Source organism: Cyprinodon tularosa, unplaced genomic scaffold, assembly GCF_016077235.1.
Source record: "Cyprinodon tularosa strain WSP-4 unplaced genomic scaffold, ASM1607723v1 ctg1231, whole genome shotgun sequence".
Taxonomy (NCBI): Eukaryota; Metazoa; Chordata; class Actinopteri; order Cyprinodontiformes; family Cyprinodontidae; genus Cyprinodon; species Cyprinodon tularosa.
In genome coordinates, this window is record NW_024038039.1 from 1 (window position 1) to 23,973 (window position 23,973).

Consider the following 23,973-nt stretch of genomic DNA (forward strand, 5'->3'; position numbering starts at 1 on the left):
GTTATCCATTAAAGAAAAAAAAACTTGGAATTTTTAATCCAATATTCTAATTAATTGTAACAAAGTATTATATCCATAAATGTCGCTATGCAAAATGCTCCCTCTCAATCTCTGCTCTCAAAAATGAACTTTCCCTTTTCAAAGATGTCCGAGAAAGATGCAGAATTTAAATGCAATTAAATTGTTTGAGTTAATTGAAGAATTTCAGTTGGTAGTCCCCACTGATTAATTTACTTTAACTACTATTATTATTTTATTTATTTTATTTTATACTTTGTTCCAGCCTGTGCATTTAATTTTATTTTTCAAAAGCAGGAGTTGTGATATTTCTTCTTGTATTGAAATATTTGTTATTGACTTGTTATTTGAGATTGTTATTGTTTTCTTATATATTCAATAACAAAAAAAAAAAAAAGTGGAAATCTAAAGAAAAAAAATTAACCATTACAGCCAACTGATTCTGATTAAAACTAATTTTTGAAGTAAATTATTTTGTGTATTTTTTTTACATAACATTTGCATACACAGTAATCTAACGTACTTTAAATAAATCAATTCAAGCTAAAATGTAAGAGTCTATAATTAGGCTATACTGAGCCTGATCTATTTCTACCATCTATTTGGGGGATATTTATTGCCACACTTTGGGCCACTTAATACCAATTTAGCATGCTGACCTATGTCCTTATGACCACAGTGTACCAATCTTCTGATGGCTACTTCCGACAGGATAATGCGCCATGTTATAAAGTGAATCATCTCAGAATCATTTCTTGAAACTTTTCCACTTAAGTAATTGTGAATTGAGCATATTGACAGACAACATTTTATTTTTTATCTTAAATGCAAATTTAAAAAAAAATAATTACTGCTCTAAATGCATTGCTCTGTCAGCTAAAGATCTGTTTTGGTCTCTATACTTTAATTAAATAAATCAATTCAAGCTAAAATGTAAGAGGCTATACTGAGCCTGATCTCTTTGTATCAGAGATTTTCTTACCCAGAAAGATGTCACTTGGGGTAAAACCCCCCCTGCAACCCTGGTTTGCATTTGTATAGCTCACAGCATGTTCATTTACATGTTAAAGCCTCCCCTAGAATTCCATGGGGGGGAGGCATGGGGGGAACACTGCCTAAGAAATTCCACGTCAATTTCTGACAATTTACGGGAGTTTTCGGCGAAGCCTGCAAATTGCCGTAAACTGCCGCTAACCTGAAGTTCCACAACAATCTACAGTGCCGTATATTGACGAATCCCACTTTTCATGCAGTGATAGCGCCAAATTCACAAAACATGTCATCTCAAGTGTTGGGATCTGGAGGTCTGTCCACCTTTCTCCTACAGAGGGCGTTCTAGGTCTCCTGGAGCTGGAGCTGACTTCACACCTGCGGCTCGTTTGCTCATCAGGGGACCAGCATTTAAGGAGAGGCAGAGCAACACTCCAGGGCCAGAGTGTTTTGCCAGTTATGGTTAGAAAGCCTGAGCCAATCAGCCTGTCTGAATCTCTGACTCCCTGATAACCTGAACCTGAACCTAACCTGTTTTTGTCCTCTTTGCTTCCCAGGAAGAACCTGTCTGAACACTGAAACTCTGGAAGAGTTTCTCAGTCTGAAACCAGTCTGTCTGATCTCTGAAGAACTCTGGAAGTCAAACCTGTCAGATACCTGCCTGCCCGCTCTCTGAAGAAACTGAAAGAGAAACTCAGATCCGAATCTGCAAGATTACAAACCAAGCTCTGCCTCTGCCTGCCGACAGCCTCTGGACCCTCCTGGTCCCCCCCCTCTGCCGCTCTGCTCAAACCTCAGAACAGGTACAGACCTACACTCATTCTACCAGCAAAGATACCTAAACATCTGCTAACCATTCTGTCCCCCTATGCAAAGAAACCAGCCGTGACCAGTCCTGGACCTGATAACCCCCAGAATCAGTGCTTTATTCTCATTGTGTCAAACAATAAACTGTTGAACTTTTTCCTAGAGTCCGTGTGTTCTGCATGTGGGTTAGAAACCTTAAAACAAACATGACATCAAGGCACTTTACAGTTCAACCAGATCATACAGCCAAATCGATTCAAACTTTTCTATCTAAGCAGAACCAGTTGATTGCATTGACTCAGTGACTCAAATACAATCCCTCACACTAAGCATGCTTGTAGCGACAGTGGAGAGGAAAAACTCCCTTTTAACAGGAAGACATCTCCAGCAGAACCAGGCTCAGTGTGAGCGGCCATCTGCCAAGGCCGACTGGGGTTCAAGGAGACAGAAGCAGATATACAAAAAGCAGCTGTAAAAGGCTGCCCCGTCCAGGAAACACACAGAAAGGCAGACGAGCTCCGAGCCAGCTCCCATGCCAGAGGACAAAGAGAGCACATCCAGTCAGTCACGGTCAGAGAAACAGGACCGCACTGGAAAACAGGCCGATCTCCAGCATCTATAAACAAGGGTGTTGATGGAAGCAGCACAGCTGATATTTCTCTCCAGGATGGCGTCACAGCCAAACAGGAACAGACGAGGCAAAGCTACTCTGAGGAAAAGCAGAGAGAGCATAACGTTAGAGATTGAACTAACAGATTCTGCAGAATAGAAGAATAGAGAGAGAATAATTGTGTTGTTACGCCATTGTTATGGCGTAACAACACAACAATAGGCCCGTAAGCAACATATTCTGGGTGAGCCCCATAAGAAGTACAACACTCTGGACTACTCATAATTCCAGTTGTATTGTAAAAAATAAAATACTCAAATACACTGTTCTTTTGAGATCTTTTGAAACATATTATATGAGTGTATTTTTACCAACCTTCTAATAAAGTATACACAGTTACTAACATAGTAATTAAAAGTACCACTGTCTGCTTTGCTGTTGGTTTCATGTTTAAACAGCTCACCATCAAGCTGAATTCTGACATGTCTTGGGGTAAACATAAAGTCTAGTCCAGGTGGGTTTTAAGAGGAATATTTCGTACCATTACCTCTGCAATCAGATGTCCTAATCCACAATTGCGAAGTTGGCCTACTACGTGTCAGTGACGGGGCCCGTAAGCAACTGCAGTCTCTGCTTATCGATATTTACGCCATTGATTCATAACTTTACAGGTCAGCTGATCAATAAATTTCGATGGTCTTTACAAGTAAAATGACTTTGTAAAAATATATAGGAAACAAAGTTTGTAAGAAAAAAGCTGTATTAGATGTGTAGTATTTATTTAAAAAGCATTTTACACACATAACAAAAGTAATGAACACGTTCCACAAAATACAAGAAAACAAAACCATACAAATGACTGATAAAATGAAAACACCTTAAATTAGAATATAAATATAAACCAAAAGAACCGCCAGAAAAGGGAAGAAAGGTATGTAAAAGAGAATAAAAGATGGATTCTGCTTAACAGAAACCAAAAGACAAGTTTAAAAGATGGATCTTTAATGTTTGTGTGGCTTTTTTTTAAAGAGAATAAAAATGTTGCTAAATTATTTAAAAAAAAATCATCATAAAAGTGTAGAGACCAGTAAGAGATATCTCAATAAGCTTCAGCTCATCAATCATTATATTGAAAGAGACCTGACCAAAACAAGAAAATGGGTCAAATCTAATCTGTTTTATCTAAATGAAATTGCTTTTAAGATAACAAGCTTTTAAAGTACTGCTTTTACACTGTGTTCATTCTGGAGGATCTAGTTGAGTATCACATGTGTAGACCATTTAGCCTACATTTGACAAGTAAGAATTATACATTTACAGTATACAGGTGCTGACCATGATGCACTTTGCTCTGCAGTTATCTGCCAAGACTTGGCTTATGGAGGGAATAGTTAATCAGTCCTGATATTAAAGTACGCTTGCTGCAATGTTTCCATGTTAAGGTTAGAAAACATTAACTGTTTGCCAAAGGGATAAAACTTTGTGCTTTCCTCAATTCTTTAACTGATAAAAAAGAACCTTTCAATGATCAAACAGAAGAGCTATAAAGTGTTTTCTTTTTAATGCTTCCTTAATACCAGTACTATAAACAACAAGTACTCATTTAGTTCAGAACTGATAAACCAAAACTTAACAGCATTAGAAATTAGATAAACTCTTGACAAAATAGTAATTTAATCAAAACAAACACGTGAGTAACACACTTTAAAAGAACTGCCACTCTGCATAGTCATCTTATGGGAGGCCACATTTAGTTTTTTTCAATCTTCTGGTGAAAACAAAGGCATGAAATATTAGATAAAGTAGTGTTAAGGAAGAAAATATTCTAAATAGTTAACTTTGGAAAAAGGTTGGCTTTTTCTCTTCCTTTCCCAGGTACGCTCGGCGAGCTGCGTGTGGCCCCCAAGGAAAACCAGCAAGGCATGCGGACGTCACAGAATCACAGAATTTAATCCAACAAAAAACAGCTTATGAATTACCAACAAAACTGCAGAACAACAGAAACATACATTCAATTACCTGAAGTAAAGAAAATAGAAAAAAAAAGGCAAAGACGCGTCTTTGGAGAGAGCTGGTGCAAAAGCAAAATAGTGGCAGCTATCTGAATTTTTGCCCCTGTGCACAAAATTTTTATAATGTAGATAAGTCCTTCCCTTTAGTATAAGGGCCTCCGCTTGACCAATTGGAAGCTACCTTGGACACTCAGAAAAACTAATTTACGGCCGGGCCTCCACTGGATTCTAAGGTCATCTGGCTGTCATGAGATAAAGTTTCACAGAATCGATGTGGAATGTTGAGGGCCCCTTTCCTGCCATAAATCTCAAGAACAAATTTAAATTCAGTATTTTGGTTCAGGGAAAGGTTATCTTCACAACTCAATCTTGCTCTTCTGCATCATTTCACCCCAAAAGATTGAATCCTGCCTTAAACCACATAGAATCAACAGAACATGAGATACAATTCCTTTTTCTCACATATAAAACATAATATTCAATCTAACATATTCAATTACCCCATTAAACATATATCCTGAGCAATTTTCTAATACTAAACAAAACATTTTCATTCAAACAATTTCAATTTGATTCTGATATTGTCACAGATAGTACAATTTTCAATTAAAAAAACATGATATTAATACTTAGAAAAATGTCTTAAAAACTAAATGTTAGTGTTTTAACATTCTACATTTTATTCAGTATCACACCATCCCAGATGTTTATTCTGGAAGACTTTTGATCTTCTGTAAACCAAGCAGACCTCTCCCCTGAGGCTCAACTGGTATTCACCCCCCAGGAGATACTCGTTTTATGGCCTCCTGTGCTTTGAATACTTACCCATTAGTAGTTTTAAATCATTAACACAGCCTTGTTCAAAATTAAGAAATATGGTCAAAATGAGAGTGTTCAACATACCTTTTACACATGCCATAAGATTAACTGTATTAAAAACTAAAATAATAATTTTTCTTTAACAGTAGCAAACTGCTAATCAGCAAATGTTCTTTAAGTTGTAGAATAGAGAAAGAAAAATGGTTAAAAAATGCATTGAGTAAAATTACAGTAGGCTAATGCATTCTGTGGTAGGGGTTTTTATATATATATATATATATATATATATATATATATATATATATATATATATATATATATATATATATATATATATATATATATATATATATATATATATATATATATATATATATATATGCTTATAGTGTTATACATGCTACATTTGGAGGGGCCTGTTAGACCCCACCTCTCGCCCCATCCATTATGGAGCAGCCCTCAATATTTGACAGGGCTAGCTCCTCTGCAGAAGTGTAATCAGGGGCAGGACTTGGCCAGATGGGGGAAATGTAACACTAAAGCTGAGGATTCATGGGAAACTGCCAGGTTAACAAAAGAAAAAAAAAGAAAAAGAAAACTGGTAACATAATAAAGAAGACTGTAATGTAACTGTGAAATAAAACATCAATCATGTATATGGCTTTCTGCCCAGTACAGCTGAGAGTATAGATGAGAAGGAAACTGAAATGATTTTCTTCACAGGAAGTTTTATTTTTATTTAAATTCTTTGCATTATATTCAGAGATGGCAAAAGTACTCTCTTTCCGTACTTGAGTAAAAGTACAGATACTTGTGTTAAAAATACTCTGTTAAAAGTGGAAGTACTGATTAAACTTCTTTACTCAAGTAAAAGTAACAAAGTACAGGCTTGTAAATTTACTTAAAGTATAAAAGTAAAAGCAGAAACCACTTTTTTCATGCCGTTGCCTACATTTTAAATGGATGTCTGCCAATAGGACTAGATCTCCGTTGTGTTCATTTTCAATCATCTCGCCGTCCATACTACTATGCTAACGCCACCGCCACCAAGCTGCAATGATTTGCCGCCAATGAATACCGCCGAATCTGTCGATTCATCTTGTAGTGGTGCGTCAAATGCAACGTAGATTCCCATCCAATTAGATTGAATTTGGTATTGATGACGTGAAAAATAATAACGGTAACTCCATTGAAATGATTCAAAACTAAAGTAACGAGCCAATTTTTAAAAATGTAAGGAGTAGAAAGTACAGATATTTGTGTAAAAATGTAAGGAGTAGAAGTAAAAAGTCGCCATAAAAATAATTAGTAAAGTAAAGTAAAAATACCAGAAAAATCTACTTGAGTACAGTGACGAAGTATTTGTACTTCGTTACTTCCCATCTCTGATTATATTGCATGGAATCAGTATTTGATACATCAGAAAAAGAAACACAAATTGATGTTTAGGAAAGAGCCTTTTTTTCAATCACACATATCAGACATTTCCTAAAGTTTGAATGGGCTTTGCACACAAAACACTAGGAATTTCGCACCACTTGTCCGTACGGATCTTCTTCAGAGCAATACAGACTTTCTGCTACCTTGATTGGGTTTAGGTCTGGTGTTATACCTCAGAGATTAATATGAACATGCATGAAATATTGAACTTGGATTAAACAAAAATGAGGACTGGTAAAAGTGCTGTTATGTAGATATTCTTGTTTTTTTATGAATATTCACTATAAATCATAATTGAAAATTCTAAAAAATACCTTAATTACTTCACCAAAAAATCATCCGCAACCAATATTTATTTTACGTTGACTAGGGCAATGGTTTTCAGACTCGGCCCTAAGGACCCATTTTCCTCAAGGTTTTAGGTATTTCACTGCATCCACTCAGGTCCTGGAAAAAGACAGAGTCTAACGACACCCTCTGTCTTTTGGACTGCTGATTAATTTGGATGTTTGGCTAATCAAGTCCAAATGGTTAGACCTCCAGCTTTTCTTGGTTAGTTTGGATTAAGGGACTTCACTTCCACAACTCGATTTGTCAATCAGCCGCATGACTATGACGACAGTTCCTGTCAGTTCGGGGTGAGCGTGAGGTGCACCTCGATAGCGCCCAGAGCTCTCCTATCCTTTTAGATTGCAGAGGAGCTACTGCACATGCACAACTGAGAGACTTTAGTCCCCCAGGGCTAAAATAGGTCATCAATCCAACGAGGAATGAAAGAACTTTACTTTTCATTAAATACTAAATATTTATCTTGCACATCTAAGAAATGTATTAGTATATTTTAAAATATTTTAATTTCCTTTTTATTTGTTTATTTATGTCTTAATCAAGGTCATTGGGTGGGTGGGGCAGCCCTCTATTGGCCAGCTGCCACTGGTTGAATTGTTTCTTCATAGTGTCTTCAGATGCTACGTGTTGTGAACTGATGCTATTTAAATAAACTGAATTTAAATGAATTGAAATTCAATTGTTACAAGTTATCATTTTTGAAGTACATTTGAGTTTTAGATATCGCCTTAAGACTGCCACCAACCTCAATTTTGATCAAGAGACTGATCAAAACAAAAAGTGGTCTCCTATTCGATGACTTTAAAGAGTATTCACTATTTATGAGTACGTTTATCTCACGTGTTACTCTTTATGGAAGCAGATTAAGAAAATACTACCGGTATCTTACCAACAGTTATCAGATGCCTGATGGTGCTATCAGATAAGGGTTGGTTTATCAGAAGTACAATAAATTAGAACTTTGTGTTTATACTACTGTTATTGAGGAAGCACAGTCAGAAAATGCTCTATATGACTCATCTCTTTGTTCATTGTAAGTTCAGGCAAAGACATGAGGAAAATACGCTTTCTCGCTCTCTTGTGAGGACTTATCACACTTTACAAAATAAACCTTTTCAGAAATTTTCATTAACATGTTCAAATACTTTATAATATTAATAAAAATAACTGAACTGTATAAATCTCACATTGGAGATATTCACCTCTACATTTAACCCATCCCGTTGGGGAGCATTGGGCTGCCACTGTGCGGCTTCCGGGGAGCAATGTTGGTTCAAGGGTCTTGCTCAGGGACCCAGAGTGCAAGCTGTGGGGATCAAACCTGCTATTTGCAATCTTCTCAGAGCACAAGCACACTGCTCTGACCACTAGGCACACACCCCTACTGTTGTATTTTCACTGTTTGCTATTTTGAAATGAAAGCCTATAATTTCCTTTTTTTGCATGTTTATATTAGTTTAAATTCAATAGGTCACAGTTACTGCATCTGCAACATTGAACTTTCTGAAAGCCGGAGGCTGAGTCAACACTTACTCAAATCATCTTCACAGCATCACCTCAGTGACTTATTAAATCTGTCCACATTTCCATTTGTTCATTCAGCTAAATTAAAACAAAACAGGACAGCAATGCAATGGCTGCAGCAGTAATAAGAGAAATTTGATATTAGTCTTGAAAATGCTCTCTGATCTTCAGCAACCAACCACATCAGCTCATCACTGTACACCAATCTTTTATTAAGAAAAAAGGTTATTCAGGTTATTTAGTTGACGTTCTGCCTAGGCTTCATTAACATAGTATTTGACTTAAGAAAAGTGGTATATTTATAACTTTTTAATTTGTTAATGCTAAGAGAACAAATTGAGTTATAAAAAATATAATCCTCATCATGTTATTATCAAAAATATTGCTCCTATTTTCCTTCTGATCTTGTCATGCAGAATAATATGCCCTGGAAATAAGAGAACTTCAAACGAATTCTGTTGAGAAAATATGGAGGAAACTGAATATTTGGACTTCATTTTATTTGAATATGTAGATTTCATATGTTTCTCACTAAATTAATATGAGATACTGTAACAGACCCATAGATACAAAGAAACATGATATTCCCATATTTTATGACCAAGTATTGAGTTTCTTGTTTTTATCATGAAAAGGTCAAGGCTTAAATTTTTATTGTGTAACTTCAGAAAAGTAATATATTTATAACTTTTTCGTTTGTTGATGCTAAGAGAACAAATTGAGTTATAAAAAATATAATCCTTACCATGTTATTATCAAAATTATTGCTCCTATTTTCCTTCTGATCTTGTCATGCAGAATAATATCCCCTGTAAATAAGAAAACTTCAAACGGATTCTGTTGAGAAAATATGGAGGATTTCATTTTATTTGAATATGTGGATTTCCTATGCTTCTCACGAAATGAATATGAGATACTGTAACAGAACCAGAGATACAAAGAAACACGATATTCCCATATTTTATGACCAAGTATTGAGTTTGTTGTTTTTGTCATGATAAGGTCAAGGCTTATAATTTTATTGTCTTCATGTGCTTGTAATAACAAAACAGTTAATGATTAGTCACTGCTCACTCAAAGAATATTTAAGGATGGGTCACCACACAATGCACAAAGTTGACCTACAGAAACTAAAAACTTTCAATGGGAATGATGATGTTTTATCAGGCATTGCTGCTCTGTTCTCTCTACACTGCTCAGCTTCAGGCTTCAACTAACGATGAAATTGTTTCCCATTTAAGGCAAACTGGATCACAGGTAGGAGATACAGGAAATCTATCTGAACCCCAACAACCATTTCCACAGGACATCAATAATGTGCTGAGAGAGATGAGCGCCTCATTGGCTGGACTACAGGTAGAGATGAAGTATCTACAGAGAGATTATGAAGGTGTGTTGAATCACAGCAGTGTAGCTTTCACAATAGTTTATTGGAATAATAGATACCGGTATGTACTGATATAAATGTAACATTAGTGTTTTTCATTTTGTTTTTTGTTACTCAACTAGCTAAAACAAGAGAACTGGAGCTGCAGAAAGATGAACTTGACAAGCTGAAACAACAGTACCAAGGTAATAATATAACAGCTGCTATTATTAATGCTGTTGTGAAAAAATTTTATTTTTCATAGATCTACGTTTAAAGGGGTAGTACGGTAATCAAATGGTTTAGATAAAACATCTGCAGGGACAACTGTAGAATGATGGATAATTTTGACAAAAATTTTTTAAATCCAAAATCCATGTTTACATGATGACATACCATCACCTTTTTATTCACAAAAAATAGTGGGGCTAAAATACTTGTTTTGCTGTCATATTTTCAGCTCAAGCAGGAGATCTGAGCAGTGTTAAAGCCAAGGCAAACATCACTGAAGATCAAGTGGAGGTTCTGAAGAGAGAAGGAGAAGGTTAGAAATCCTATAGTATTCTCAAATCATTGTATTATTATATCATTTTATTATTATAATTTACAAGATGCACATTTCCCCATAATCAAAGTTCTTAACATATCAACAACTAATACACTGTAAAATATAGACGTCAGAATGAAAAGATCACTATGACATCAATAAAAAAAGAGTCTGGTAATTATTCTTTTTGCAAAATATTTCTTAATATTTTGAATTTTTCCCATTAATGTAGTCATTAGCTACTATATACACAGACGTATGTCTGCCAGGATTATTTGTTATAAAACAAAAAAAAACAAAAACAGCTTTTCACAGATCGAAAGACGAAAGAATTGGACATGAGTTATGAATGTGGTGTTATTTAATAAAACTGAATGGAACAATTGTGTCGATATGCTAGTATTCACATAGTATTCACTTTTTTACTATACCACACTAGCTAAAACAAGAGAACTGGTGCTGCAGAATAATGAGCTGGACAAGCTAAAACAGCAGTACCAAGGTAAGTCAACATTGAAAAAAAGAATTAAAAAAATTAACTTTAGGCAAGTGGTGATCATCTGTCTAAACAGTCAATTAACTAGTCAACGCTCTATATAGTGACAGGTTAGGGCAGACTTTGGGGCACAAGCCACTGTGTAGGTGCTCATATGGGTTCAAGAAAGTCACTTGACCAATAAGGTTGTTGATACAGACACTGTTTCGAACTGACGCACTAAATAATTCTGTTTGCAAGTGTATTTATCAATGGGATGCAGCTGCGAAGAAAATCAAGCAGATCTTTTTCGGTTCATCATCAAATTGTTTAAGGAGTATAGAGGAAGCTCAAGGCAAAAGATCTCGTATTTGTTTTAATTTTCTTGTGTCGTCCTTTTCCTCTCAGTTATCACTCAAGGTATTTGAATGTAAAGTAAATTCAAATTGAGTTGTAGGTATTTGATGTTTTGAATATTTCTTATAAATCCTAGTCTGCAAGCATCCTCATTTACATCTTCACCTAAATTATCAAGTGATGATATCTCCTCACGTTGTTTATGACTGAATCTAAAAAAATCTAAATCAAAGATATTTTTATTTTAAACAAATATATTAAATTAAACAATATAGCACGGTATGACTTAAATTATTGTTTTAGGTCATTCAATCAGTGTCAGTTTAGTCTTTCAAATAGGCTGCATGTAGAGATTTTAAAGGTCCAAAACGTGTCAGTATAGAGTGATATAGTATCAACGCAGCACTGGTAAAGTTTGGAAATTGCTGTTTTCTAATCAGGCAGATGCATCCTCCCGAGGCCAGATTTGCTGACCGATAACGTCATATCACAGTACCTTGGCCTGTACGATCCGTACCATCAGCTCATTTGTGCATGCACAGCCAGATATACATTGGGTTTCCATAATGTATATATTTATTTATATATTTATTTCTATCCTTAACTCACTAAAGAATGCTAACACACATCTTTAAAAAAACGATTCATGAATTTCTGAGACAATTACATTTTCTCCGTTAAACTGCTTGTCTGACGTCATCATTGGACATTCTAAGAGTACTCTGGCAAAATATGATTAAACCATGTTTATCTGCATTTTAGTTGTTTCTTTCTTTAGGTTAAGCACTATATACCATAGTTTTAACACAAAAAGAAAACATAAAACTCAAAGAGACTACATTTCTGTAAAAATTAAAGCCGAAAAAGTTATCGGACGTTGCGTAAGATTCCATTTCTGGTATAGATCGGGCACTGATGGGTGAAAAAACAAAAAGCATTTTAAGGACTTTGTTTTCTCATTATTAACTCTTAACATATTATGATTTAGTATGCTCACAAATTTTGGAAAGGGAAAAACATAATTTAGGTCTTTTTTACAAAGTAAAATCAAGGGGGACCTGACCTGGATGTATATCTGCTCAAATGAGCTGACGTGAGTTAGGAGTGGTGACAGCTCGGGAAGGCTCGACCTGATCTATTCTATAGCCAAACTCTTCCGGGCTCGTTATTTTCAAAGGTCCTTCAAAGGACCCAGCCGTCAAAATCGACAGACACAAAAGGTCATCGCTAAAGAGGCTGGCTGTTCACAGAGCTCAGTGTCCAAGCACATTAATAGAGAGGCGAAGGGAAGGAAAAGATGTGGTCGAAAAAAGTGTACAAGCAAGAGAGATAACCACACCCTGGAGAGGATTGTGAAACAAAACCCATTCAAAAATGTGGGGGAGATTCACAAAGAGTGGACTGCAGCTGGAGTGAGTGCTTCAAGAACCACCACACACAGACGTATGAAAGACATGGGTTTCTGCTGTCGCATTCCTTGTGTCAAGCCACTCTTGAACCACAGACAGCGTCAGAAGCGTCTTGCCTGGGCTAAAGAGAAACAGGACTGGACTGCTGGTGAGTGGTCCAAAGTCATGTTCTCTGATGAAAGTACATTTTGCATTTCCTTTGGAAATCAAGGTCCCAGAGTCTGGAGGAAAAGAAGAGAGGCACTTCATCCACGTTGCTTGAAGTCCAGTGTAAAGTTTCCACAGTCAGTGATGGTTTGGGGTGCCATGTCATCTGCTGGTGTTGGTCCATTGTGTTTTCTGAGGTCCAGGGTCAACGCAGCCACATACCAGGAAGTTTTAGAGCACTTCATGCTTCCTGCAGCTGACCAACTTTTTGGAGATGCAGATTTCATTTTCCAACAGGACTTGGCACCTGCACACATTGCCAAAGCTACCAGTACCTGGTTGAAGGACCATGGTATCCCTGTTCTTAATTGGCCAGCAAACTCTCCTGACCTTAACCCCATAGAAAATCTATGGGGTATTGTGAAGAAGAAGATGCAATACACCAGACCCAACAATTCAGAAGAGCTAAAAGCCACTATTAGAGCAACCTGGGCTATCATAACACCTGAGCAGTGCCACAGACTGATCGACTCCATGCCACGCCGCATTGCTGCAGTAATACAGGCCAAAGGAGGCCCAACTAAATACTGAGTGCTGTACATGCTCATACTTTTCATGTTCATACTTTTCAGTTGGCCAAAATTTCTATAAATCCTTTGTTTTTATTGGTCTTCAGTAATATTCTAATTTTCTGATATGATGAATTTGAGATTTTCATTTGTTGTCATTTGTAATCATCAAAATTAAACAAAATAAACATCTGAAATATATGAGTTTGTATGTAATGTATGAATATAATATACAAGTTTCACTTCTTAAATGGAATTACTGAAATCAATCTACTTTTTCATGATATTCTAATTTTATGACCAGCACCTGTACAACATCCATCTTAAGATAACACTTCGATTGTTTGCTAGGTCGAACCCATTCAACATTGACATCACATCCACCAAACAGTGCAGGAAATTCAAAACCAAAATAAATAAAGAAAAAAAGGCTATAGGCTCATTGATGCATCTGCGCTTTACTACTGACATGTTAGTCTGTTAACCAAACAAAGTTTAAGTTGTGAAGTGTTTTTTGTGAAATATGCTTAAAACAAAATGCTCCTCAGCTTTAGTTATTTTCCCCTTTAAAATAAGGTCACCTTCAATAGGAGATGATTTAAATAAAAGCTGGCTTTTTTGAAGTAATGTACCTTATTTGTTGTCTTTTCTTATTAGATTAAAAGAAAAAAGGTTAATCAGATTAGGAATTAAAAAATCTGAGATTATATTTATAAGCCATATCAATCAGCCATAGTTTTAGTATAATTTAAATAGAATTCTATAAAATTAATGAATGCATGATTTGATAATGATTGTTTTATTTTTTATGACTTCAGCTCAGACAGAAGAACTGATCAGTGTTAAAAGCAGAGCAAATGTTACTGAAAACCAGGTGGAGGCTCTGAAGAAAGATGGAGAAGGTTGGTGAATTCAGATATAAATTGTAATTTAGATTAAGTGGATTTTTGTTGTTTATGCAAAACAAACAGTAATTAAATTCAAGCAGGATCCTAATATTTATTTTCTGTCTTGCAGTGAAACGAGTGGCTTTCTCAGCTTCATTGTTGGACTCTGGTTATGGAACTTTTGGTCCATTTAACACACACACTCCTCTGGTATTCAGGCATGTTGTTGCAAATATCGGAAATGCCTACAACCCGAACACAGGTAGATCACTTTATTCGGATGATGATGATGATGATGATGATGATGATGATGATGATGATGATGATGATGATGATGATGATGATGATGATGATGATGATGATGATTTATTCCAGGGTTTTTCACAGCACCAGAGAGAGGAACCTACCACTTTGAGTTCTATATATTTGGTCCTGGACATGCATCACATCCCACAGGTGCTTGGCTGGTCAAGAATGGAGAACATATTTTCATGGCTTATGAGCATCAGACTAATGGTGGAGCCAATGGCTCTAATGGAGTGACATTGCTGTTAGAGGTTGGAGATGTTGTGTTTTTGCGTCAGAGTTCAAATTCTAGAATTTATGATAACCAAAATCACCACACAACCTTCAGTGGTCATCTGCTTTTCACCATGTGAGAACCTAATGGCCCTGATTTTCTACAGCAATATTCTCTGTAGTTTAGTTGACATTAAAATGATCATTAGACCAAAGTAATCTTTATTGAATGTTATGGTTTGACTTTTTGTTAAACATTAATTTCCCTTATATATAACAAGGCAGGCGTAACAAAAGACAAAATGCTATGTGTATAATAGACTTAATCACTGTATATTTAAAAGTCTCATCTTTAAAACTATTTTAATTTCATTTCTTTTTAAATTATTCAAAGGTGAAATGTATGTTTCTGTTTTGTCGTACTTTTGTCATTTTTATACAGAAAAATTTTGGCTGTTCTATACATTACTTTATGAGTTCTCTGATTTGATGTGATTTATTATGTGACTTCCATATTTTCTGCGCTACATTGTTCACATCTGTTGTTTAAAATTGTTCTTCTTTAATAAAGGTTTGTATATTGCTCCATTACCTGACACTTCACACTGTATGATTTCTATTTTGAAAGCAGAAAATGTAATGTTCATTTGCTGTTTTTTTTCTGAATATAAAATCTTAGAAGTTGTAGAACATGTTTTTTATCTTTTATTATTTTGAAGCACAATTAGATTGAATTCTAATTCAAAAGGCAGCAGTAACTTGCCATGTTCAAACTAATATTGTTAAATAACCAATAATTTTTTTTTCTGCGTGTTGATAATGATGTTGGTAAAAGAAACTGAAGCAATTCTGTATGAAATATGAGGACGCATTTAATTTTCTATATTTCTCTCTTTAAAGAGTAATGAATATAATGTTAGCAGTTATCAGTAGTCTAAGACGTGGCAGAAAAGAAAATTTTAAGACTTCAGGTCAGTGGCGTCTGGTGGAGTTTTTCTCCAGGGGAGGCTATAAATTCAAAATAGATGAATACCAAAACCAATCAAACGTATACTAATTTATCACACTAGTATATTTATATGAATGCCAACAGCAAAAAACATTCTTAAAACACTTTATAAAAACAAAACATAATTTAATTTACAGGTTTACTCTTTGTATACAGATCCAGCCCTTTTGAGGCTGTGTGAAAGTAAATATGTGTTTTGCATGGTCCAATATGGTTTCACAAACCTAATAAGCGAGAAGCTATTAGCTTTTTTTTTTTTTTGGATATATAAAAACTATTTATTTTCTAAGAATGGTTTTATGTAAGAGCAACTATGCACATTAAACATCTAGAAAAAGTTCACTATATTATAATATAGTGGGTCCCTCAAAGGCAGTAAAACTAAAGAGGCAGGAAGAGTTGGGCAATAGTTTCAAAAGCTCACCTGCATACAAAATGACCAATTAGTTAATTCAACATTTCATTTCCCTTTGGGATTAATAAAGATTTTTTTTTTTATTGCATTGAATGATCAAGGCATCTGAGTCTAAATCTGGCATAGCAAGACATATGTGCAGATGCTTAGTTGGGTAGCAGGCTGAGTTGTGGATTTGAAAGTCTTTTAAACTGGCCTTTGAGGAGATTTAGTTGAATGCTAATTGGCTTACTAGAAAGACGGATGAGTCTCTGAGTGAATGTGACTAATAGCTTAAGTTTATTCAGTTGAAGTTCTGCCTAGGCGTCATTAACATAGTGTGTAACTTTCCAAAAGTAATATATTTCAGAATCCCTATAATCTTTCATTCGTTTGTTGATGCTAAGACAACATCTTCACTTATAGAAAATAAAATCCTCACCATGTCATTATTAAAAATATTGCTCATATTTTTCTTCTGATCTTGTCATGCACAATAATATGCCCTGGAATAAAGAGAAATTCTAATGGATTCTGCTGAGAAAACAGAGAGGAAACTTTACTGTTCCATATATATATATATATATATATATATATATATATATATATATATATATATATATATATATATATATATATATATATATTCCTTAAGGTGGATTTCCTATGTTTCTCACGATATGAAAATGAGATAAAAGACCCAAAGGTACAAACAAACATGATATTCTCATATTTTATGACCAAGTATTGAGTTTGTTGTTTTTACCATGAAAAGGTCAAGGCTTAAATTTTATTGCCTTAACGTGCTTGTAATAACAAAAAAGTTAATGATTAGTCACTGCTCACTCAAAGAATATTTAAGGATGGGTCACCACACAACGCACAAAGTTGACCTACAGAGACTAAACCTTAGAATGGAAATTATGTTTTTTCAGGCATTGCTGCTCTGTTCTCTCTACACTGCTCAGCTTCAGGCTTCAACCAACAATGAAATTGTTTCCCATTTAAGGCAAACTGGATCACAGGTAGGAGATACAGGAAATCTATCTGAACCCCAACAACCATTTCCACAGGACATCAATAATGTGCTGAGAGTGATGAGCGCCTCATTGGCTGGACTACAGGTAGAGATGAAGTTCCTACAGAGAGATTATGAAGGTGTGTTGAATCACAGCAGTGTAGCTTTTACAATAATTTATGATTGATAGATGTGTACTGATATAAATCTAACATTATTGTTATTCATTTTCTTTTTGTTACTCAACTAGCTAAAACAAGAGAACTGGAGCTGCAGAAAGATGAACTTGACAAGCTGAAGCAACTGTACCAAGGTAATTATATAACAGCTGCTATTATTAATGCTGTTGTGAAAAAGTTATATTTTACATAGGTCTACGTTTAAAGGAGTATTACAATAATTAAACCGTTTAGATAAAACATCTGCAGGGACAACTGCAGAATGATGGATAATTTTGGCAATAGATTTTTTAAATCCAAAATCTATGTTTGCATGATGACATACCATCACCGTTTTATTCACAAAAAATAGTAATTGTAAAATACTTGTTATTTTGCTGCCGTATTTTCAGCTCAAGCAAGAGATCTGAGCAGTGTTGAAGATCAAGTGGAGGTTCTGAAGAGAGAAGGAGAAGGTTAAAAATCCTATAGTATTTTCACATCATTGTATTATTGGGATTTATTATAGATGCTATAATTTCCAAGATGCACATTTCTCCATAATCAAAGTTCTTAACATGTCAACAACCAATTCACTGTAAAATATAGAGGTTGGAATAAAAGATCATTATGACATCAATCATTGCTAAGAGTCTGTGACTTTATTCTTTTTGCAAAAGATTTCTGGAGGTTTTTATATTTTCCCATTAATGTTACCATTAACTAATGTATACACAGATGTATGCCTGCCAGGAGTATTTCCTGGCAGACATACATCCTGATCACAGATCAAAAACAAAAGAACTGCACATGTGTTGTGAATTGGTGCTATTTGCTAAGACTTAATGGAACAATTATGTTGATTTGCTAGTATTCACATAGAAATAACATTACAGTTATATTTTTACTATGCCACACTAGCTAAAACGAAAGAACTGGCGCTGCAGAAGGATGAGCTGGACAAGCTAAAACAGCAGTACCAAGGTAAGTCAACACTGAAAACATGAATTCAAAAATTAACTTTAGCTTCACTTAAGGTATGAAAAATTACTTTGTGTCAACAGCACTTTTTATTATCAGAAAATATATACTGAAGCAAAATTAGCTATGATTACAGATAGATTTGCATCATGTCTATATAGTTGACAAGAAAGAACATGGCTTACCTTACCCTCATCCTTGGGCTTCCATAGCTCAGTCTGAAACCAGTTCATCCCTTATTGTTCTTAGATGTCTTCTCATAACTGATAAACTAGCTCACTATTTAATAGTGATGGGTTCAGCAATACCGAATCCTCACCACATATGTTGTGCTCAAATAGCAAAACGCTGGCTGTGTCCGAATGTCCGCCATCACCCCTATATAGAGCATAGGCCATTTAATGAGAATGTCTAGTGGATGAAAAAGTAGTGGATTCAAAATTTCCCACAATGCACCTTGAAAAGTATTGTGCTTCCATGGTCACTAGACAAGCAGATATACATATACCAGAATGCTGTGCAATAGGCCTCCTTGCAAAGCATCATGGGATTTGATTTTGGGAGAGAAATAACAAAGATGGCGCAGGCACTGTGCAGGGAGGGTGGTAACAGAGCCGACGTGAGTTAGGGGTGTTGACAGCTGGGGAAGGCTCGACCTGATCTATTCTATAGCCAAAGTATTTCGGGCCCATTATTTTTAAAGGACCCAGCCGTCAAAATCCAAACTCTTCATGACGCCTCATCAACCAATCACCACTGTGTAATACTACTGCCTGTTAACTTTAAAGATAAATTAAAGTTTTCTAATGATACTGCCACCTATTACCAAACACAAAACCTTTTTTATTCTTTACTTTTTTCACCTTACCTGGAGCTTTCATTGGTGTTTAAGTTAAGCTGGATACCGCTTCCTTCTGAGTAACCACAACATCCATTTTAATATAATGCTTTGATTGTTTTCTAGGTCGAACCCATTCAACATGGACGTGCTTCACATCACATCCGCCAAAGAGTGCGGGAAATTCAAACCCAGAATAAATTAAGAAAAATAGGCTATAGGCTTATTGATGCACCTACGCTTTACTACTGAGGTGTCAGTCTGTTCACCAAACAATGTTTAAGTCAGAAAGTGTCAATAAAAAAGGTTATTTTAAAGATATTTGTCATTAAGAAATTACATAAAGCCTCTTTATGTTATTGTTTCGTTGTTTTTTGTGAAACATGCTTAAAGCAAAAAAGCTCCACAGCTTAATTTATTTTGTCCTTTAAAATAAGGTCAAAAAAAAGAAACAAAGGTTAATCAGATTTGGAGGGAAAAAATCTTAGATTATATTTCTAAGCCATAAAGCCATAAGATGAATAAATATCATGCTTTGATAATGATGTTTTTATTTTTTTATGACTTCAGCTCAGACAGAAGAACTTATCAGTGTTAAAAGCAGAGCAAATGTCACTGAAAACCAGGTGGAGGCTCTGAAGAAAGAAGGAGAAGGTTGGTGAATTCAGATATAAATTCCAAATGATAACAATCACATCTACTGTATCTATCGAAAATATTTTTTAAACTAGATTGTGTATTCCTGTTAAAGATACAACAAATTTATTTTAGATTAAGTGGATTTCTCTTGTTTATGGAAAACAAACCAGCTGACTGTAATTAAAATCAAGCAGGATCCTAATACCTATTTTCTGTATTACAGTGAAACGAGTGGCTTTCTCAGCTTCATTGTTTGACTCTGGTTCTGGAACTTTTGGTCCATTTAACACACACACTGTTCTGGTCTTCAGGCATGTTGTTGCAAATATCGGAAATGCCTACAACCCGAACACAGGTACATTAGTTTATGATGATGATGATGATGATGATGATGATGATGATGATGATGATGATGACGATGACGATGACGATGATGATGATGATGATGATGATGATGATGATGATGATGATGATGATGATGATGATGATGATGATGATGATGATTTATTCCAGGGTTTTTCACAGCGCCAGTGAGAGGAACCTACCACTTTGAGTTCTATATATATGGTTCTGGACATGCATCACATCCCACAGGTGCTTGGCTGGTCAAGAATGGAGAAAATATTTTCATGGCTTTTGAGCATCAGACGAATGGGAGAGCCAAATGCTCTAATGGAGGGACAATGCTGTTAGAGGTTGGAGATGTTGTGTTTTTGCGTCAGGAGTCAAATTCGAGAATTTTAGATAACCAAAATCACCACACAACCTTCAGTGGTCATCTGCTTTTCACCATGTGAGAACCTAATGGCCCTGATTTTCTACAGCAATATTAACTGAGCTAAGTTTACTGTTTTAATTTTTTTCTCTGTAGTTTAGTTGATATTAAAATGATCATTAGACCAAAGTAATCTTTATTAAATGTTATGGTTTGACTTTGTGTTAAATATTAATATTTCCCTTATGTATAACAATGCAGGCGTCACAAAAGACAAAATGCTTTGTGTATAATAGGCTTTATCATTGTATATTTAAAAGTCTCTTTATATATCTTTAAAACTATTTTAATATAAATTATTTTTAAATTATTCAAAGGTGAAATTTAGGTTTCTTTTTTCTCATGCTTTTGTCATTTTTATACAGAACATTTTTGGCTGTTCTATACATTACTTTATGTGTTCTTTGATTGATTTGATGTCATTTATTACGTTGATTTGATGTCATTTATTACGTTGATTTGATGTCATTTATTACGTGAATTCCCTATTTTGTGCACTAGATTGTTGACTTCTGTTGTTTAAAAAGGTTCTTCTTTGATAAAGATTTGTATATTGCTCCATTACCTGATTTTTTTCTGATGATTTTGTATTTTGAAAGCAGAAAATGTAATGTTCATTAGCTGTTTTTTTCTGAATATAAAATCTTAGAAGTCTTAGAACATGTTATTTATCTTTCCTTATTTTGAAGCACAATTAGATTGAATTCTAATTGAAAAGGTAGCAGTAACTTGCCATGTTCAAACTAATAATGTTAAAAAACCTTTGCAAATTAAAAAAATTTTTTTTCTACATGTTGATAATGATGTTGGTAAAAGAAACTGAAGCAATTAGGTATAAAAATATAAGGATGCATTTCATTTTCTATCCTTGTGTCTGTATAAAGAATAGTGAATATTATTTAAGCAGTTATCAGTAGTCTAAGATGTGGCAATAGAAAAAAATTTCAGACATTGATGATGGTCAGTGGTGGCTGGTGGAGTTTTCTCCAGGGGGGGGTTATCAAACCTTTTATATTTATATGAATGCCATAAACAAAAAACATTCTAAAAACACTTAAAAAAACAAAACATAATTTAATTTACAGGTTTACTTTTTGTACACAAATCCTGCCCTTCTGAGGTTTTGTGAAGGTAAATCTGTGTTTTGCATGGTCCAATATGGTTTCAAAAAGCTAAAAGTACCAGTTTAATAATGGATAATCTTTTAGCTTTATACTTTTTAAATATATAAAAGCTATTTAATTTCTGAGAATGTTTTTTATTTAAAAGAAACTATGCAAATTAAACATCTAGAAAAAGTACACTATAATATTTTTCATGTGAATCCCAGATGGTTTATTCTTCTTTGCCTTTTCTAAAAAGTGCTTTAAGTCAGTTCCACCTGTATTTATCCATGCTGGGTCAGATCCTGACGATTGAAAAAGAATGCAGGAAAGCAGAATACAGCGTTAGCCTCACTACATGCAGTTAGTCAAGCCTTATAGCTAAACCAGGTCCTGGAAAAGGACATTTCTCTCTCTCTCTCTCTCTCTCTCTCTCTCTCTCTCTCTCTCTCTCTCTCTCTCTCTCTCTCTCTCTCTCTCTTTCTGAGTGCATGCTGGGAGTGGAGGATTGTGAGAGTGGGTGCACGTTTCAGAGTGTTCCTTCTATCTTTAATACTTGTCTGTTTGTTTGTTTTGCTTGTGTGTTTGTTCATTGTTGGTTTTACTGTTTGTGTGATTTGTGATGACTGCCGACTCAAGGAGTTAGGAATCCAGGGCTGGAGAAGGTCACGCCCTGACACAGAGTTAAACTCAGGTTTTAATTGCTCTGTGGAAGATTGCAGTTTAGCAATCAGAGAAATCGTTGGCTATGATAGTGTGAAATCTGCTTCCAGAATGAATAATGGAGTCGTCATCTTTCTGGACAGTGTTGACAAAGTCAGCGTGGTTGTTGAGAAAGGTGTGGTCATTCAGAACACCTTTGTTCAGGTGGTGCCACTAGTTAGTCCGGCCAAAAAGACAATTTTGTCCCAAGTTCCTCCGTTCATTAATAATTAAAGGCTACAAAGAGAACTTGCGAGGCATAGACAGCTAATTAAACTGATCCCTTTGGGAGGTAAATCCCTGCAACTTAAACACATTGTTTCCTTTAGAAGGCAGGTCTTTATGGTTTTGAAAAATAATTCTGAGGAGCTAAATTTGATTGAGTAAATGATTACACTATTTATGCTTCTTCAGAAAATAAAAAATGTTTTGGCTGTGGAATGGAGGAACATATTGTCCTTTCCTGTCCACAAAAACTAAATACTGAGACTAAAAACTGTGAGACCTCATCAACAGGTTCAGAGCATGAACATCCACAGAGTTCACAGGAGCTGCTTAATGCTTTTCCAAGTCCTGATGGTTCAGGAACTGATATTTGAGGTGCTGATGCTTCATTTTCTGCTGGGTCAGTTTCTGATGGCCCTGAAGTTGCTAGTTTGGATACCAGAGATTTTTGTGCTGTTGGTTCTGATGTTGCTTTTTCTGGTTCAGTAGTGAGTGAGCAGTCATACACTGAAAGCATTAACCCAGAGAATAAAACAGGGGAGGCAGGTTTTCTCTGGAGGAGGATGGTGAGATGCTGGTGGATGAATTTTTTTCTAAGAAAAATAAAAAGAGGAAACCAAACGAAGAGCATCAGTCTACTTGTAAAGTGAAGAAAGCTTTTTCCCATAGTGAGTGTCAGCAGACAAAAAGAGTTTTCTGCAGGACACCAAGGGAGCCAGGAATGTTAAAGTGGAGAAAGTGTTTCCTGGTTTGCAGCTCTTCCTTGATTCTGTGAGGTTTTTTTCTGAGAACTGCAGGAGTCCTGGGAGAGAAAGTTTTCACTAACCAGGAAACTTACCATAATAAAAAACTAGTTCAAAAGGTCAAAAAAAAAAGTTAGAAGATGATGAATCCAAAATCTTTCTTTTTTATTATTTTATGTCTGTTTCACTACTTTTTTAAAAGTTAAAAGCCTTCAGCTGATCCGAAATGCTGCAGCCAGAGTTCTGATGAAAATTAAAAAGAGAGATCATATCTCTTCTATCCTGGCTTCCTGTTAAATCCAGAAAGGAATTTAAAATCCTCCTAACATATAAAGCCTTAAATGGCCAAGCTCCATCTTATATCAGAGATATGATTGTTTCTTTTGTTTCTAACAGAGCACTTCGCTCTCAATCTGCAGGTTTACTAGTGGTTCCTAGAATTTCTCAAAATAGAATAGGAGGCAGATCTTTTAGTCATCAGGCTCCTCTCCTGTGGAACCATCTACCAGTTTTAGTCCGTGAGGCAGACACCCTGTCTACTTTT

General features: G+C 35.2%; 1 protein-coding gene across 5 annotated transcripts in view; it reads left to right on the forward strand.

Moving 5' to 3' along the window:
• Positions 1–9,697: 9,697 nt before the first annotated feature.
• Positions 9,698–23,973, forward strand: part of LOC119777389 (coiled-coil domain-containing protein 102A-like) — a 36,238-nt gene continuing 21,962 nt past the window's right edge. For 2 of the 5 annotated variants that reach the window (XM_038276245.1, XM_038276247.1), the window contains exons 1-5: positions 9,698–9,958; positions 10,078–10,140; positions 10,395–10,478; positions 18,345–18,407; positions 19,813–19,896. In XM_038276245.1, coding sequence (XP_038132173.1) covers positions 9,712–9,958; positions 10,078–10,140; positions 10,395–10,478; positions 18,345–18,407; positions 19,813–19,896 — 541 coding nt within the window. In that variant the 5' untranslated portion in view covers positions 9,698–9,711. Of the gene's footprint in view, positions 9,959–10,077; positions 10,141–10,394; positions 10,479–17,836; positions 17,900–18,344; positions 18,408–19,812; positions 19,897–23,973 lie in introns of all 5 variants that reach the window. The other 3 variants (XM_038276246.1, XM_038276249.1, XM_038276251.1) reach the window with 3 other exon arrangements.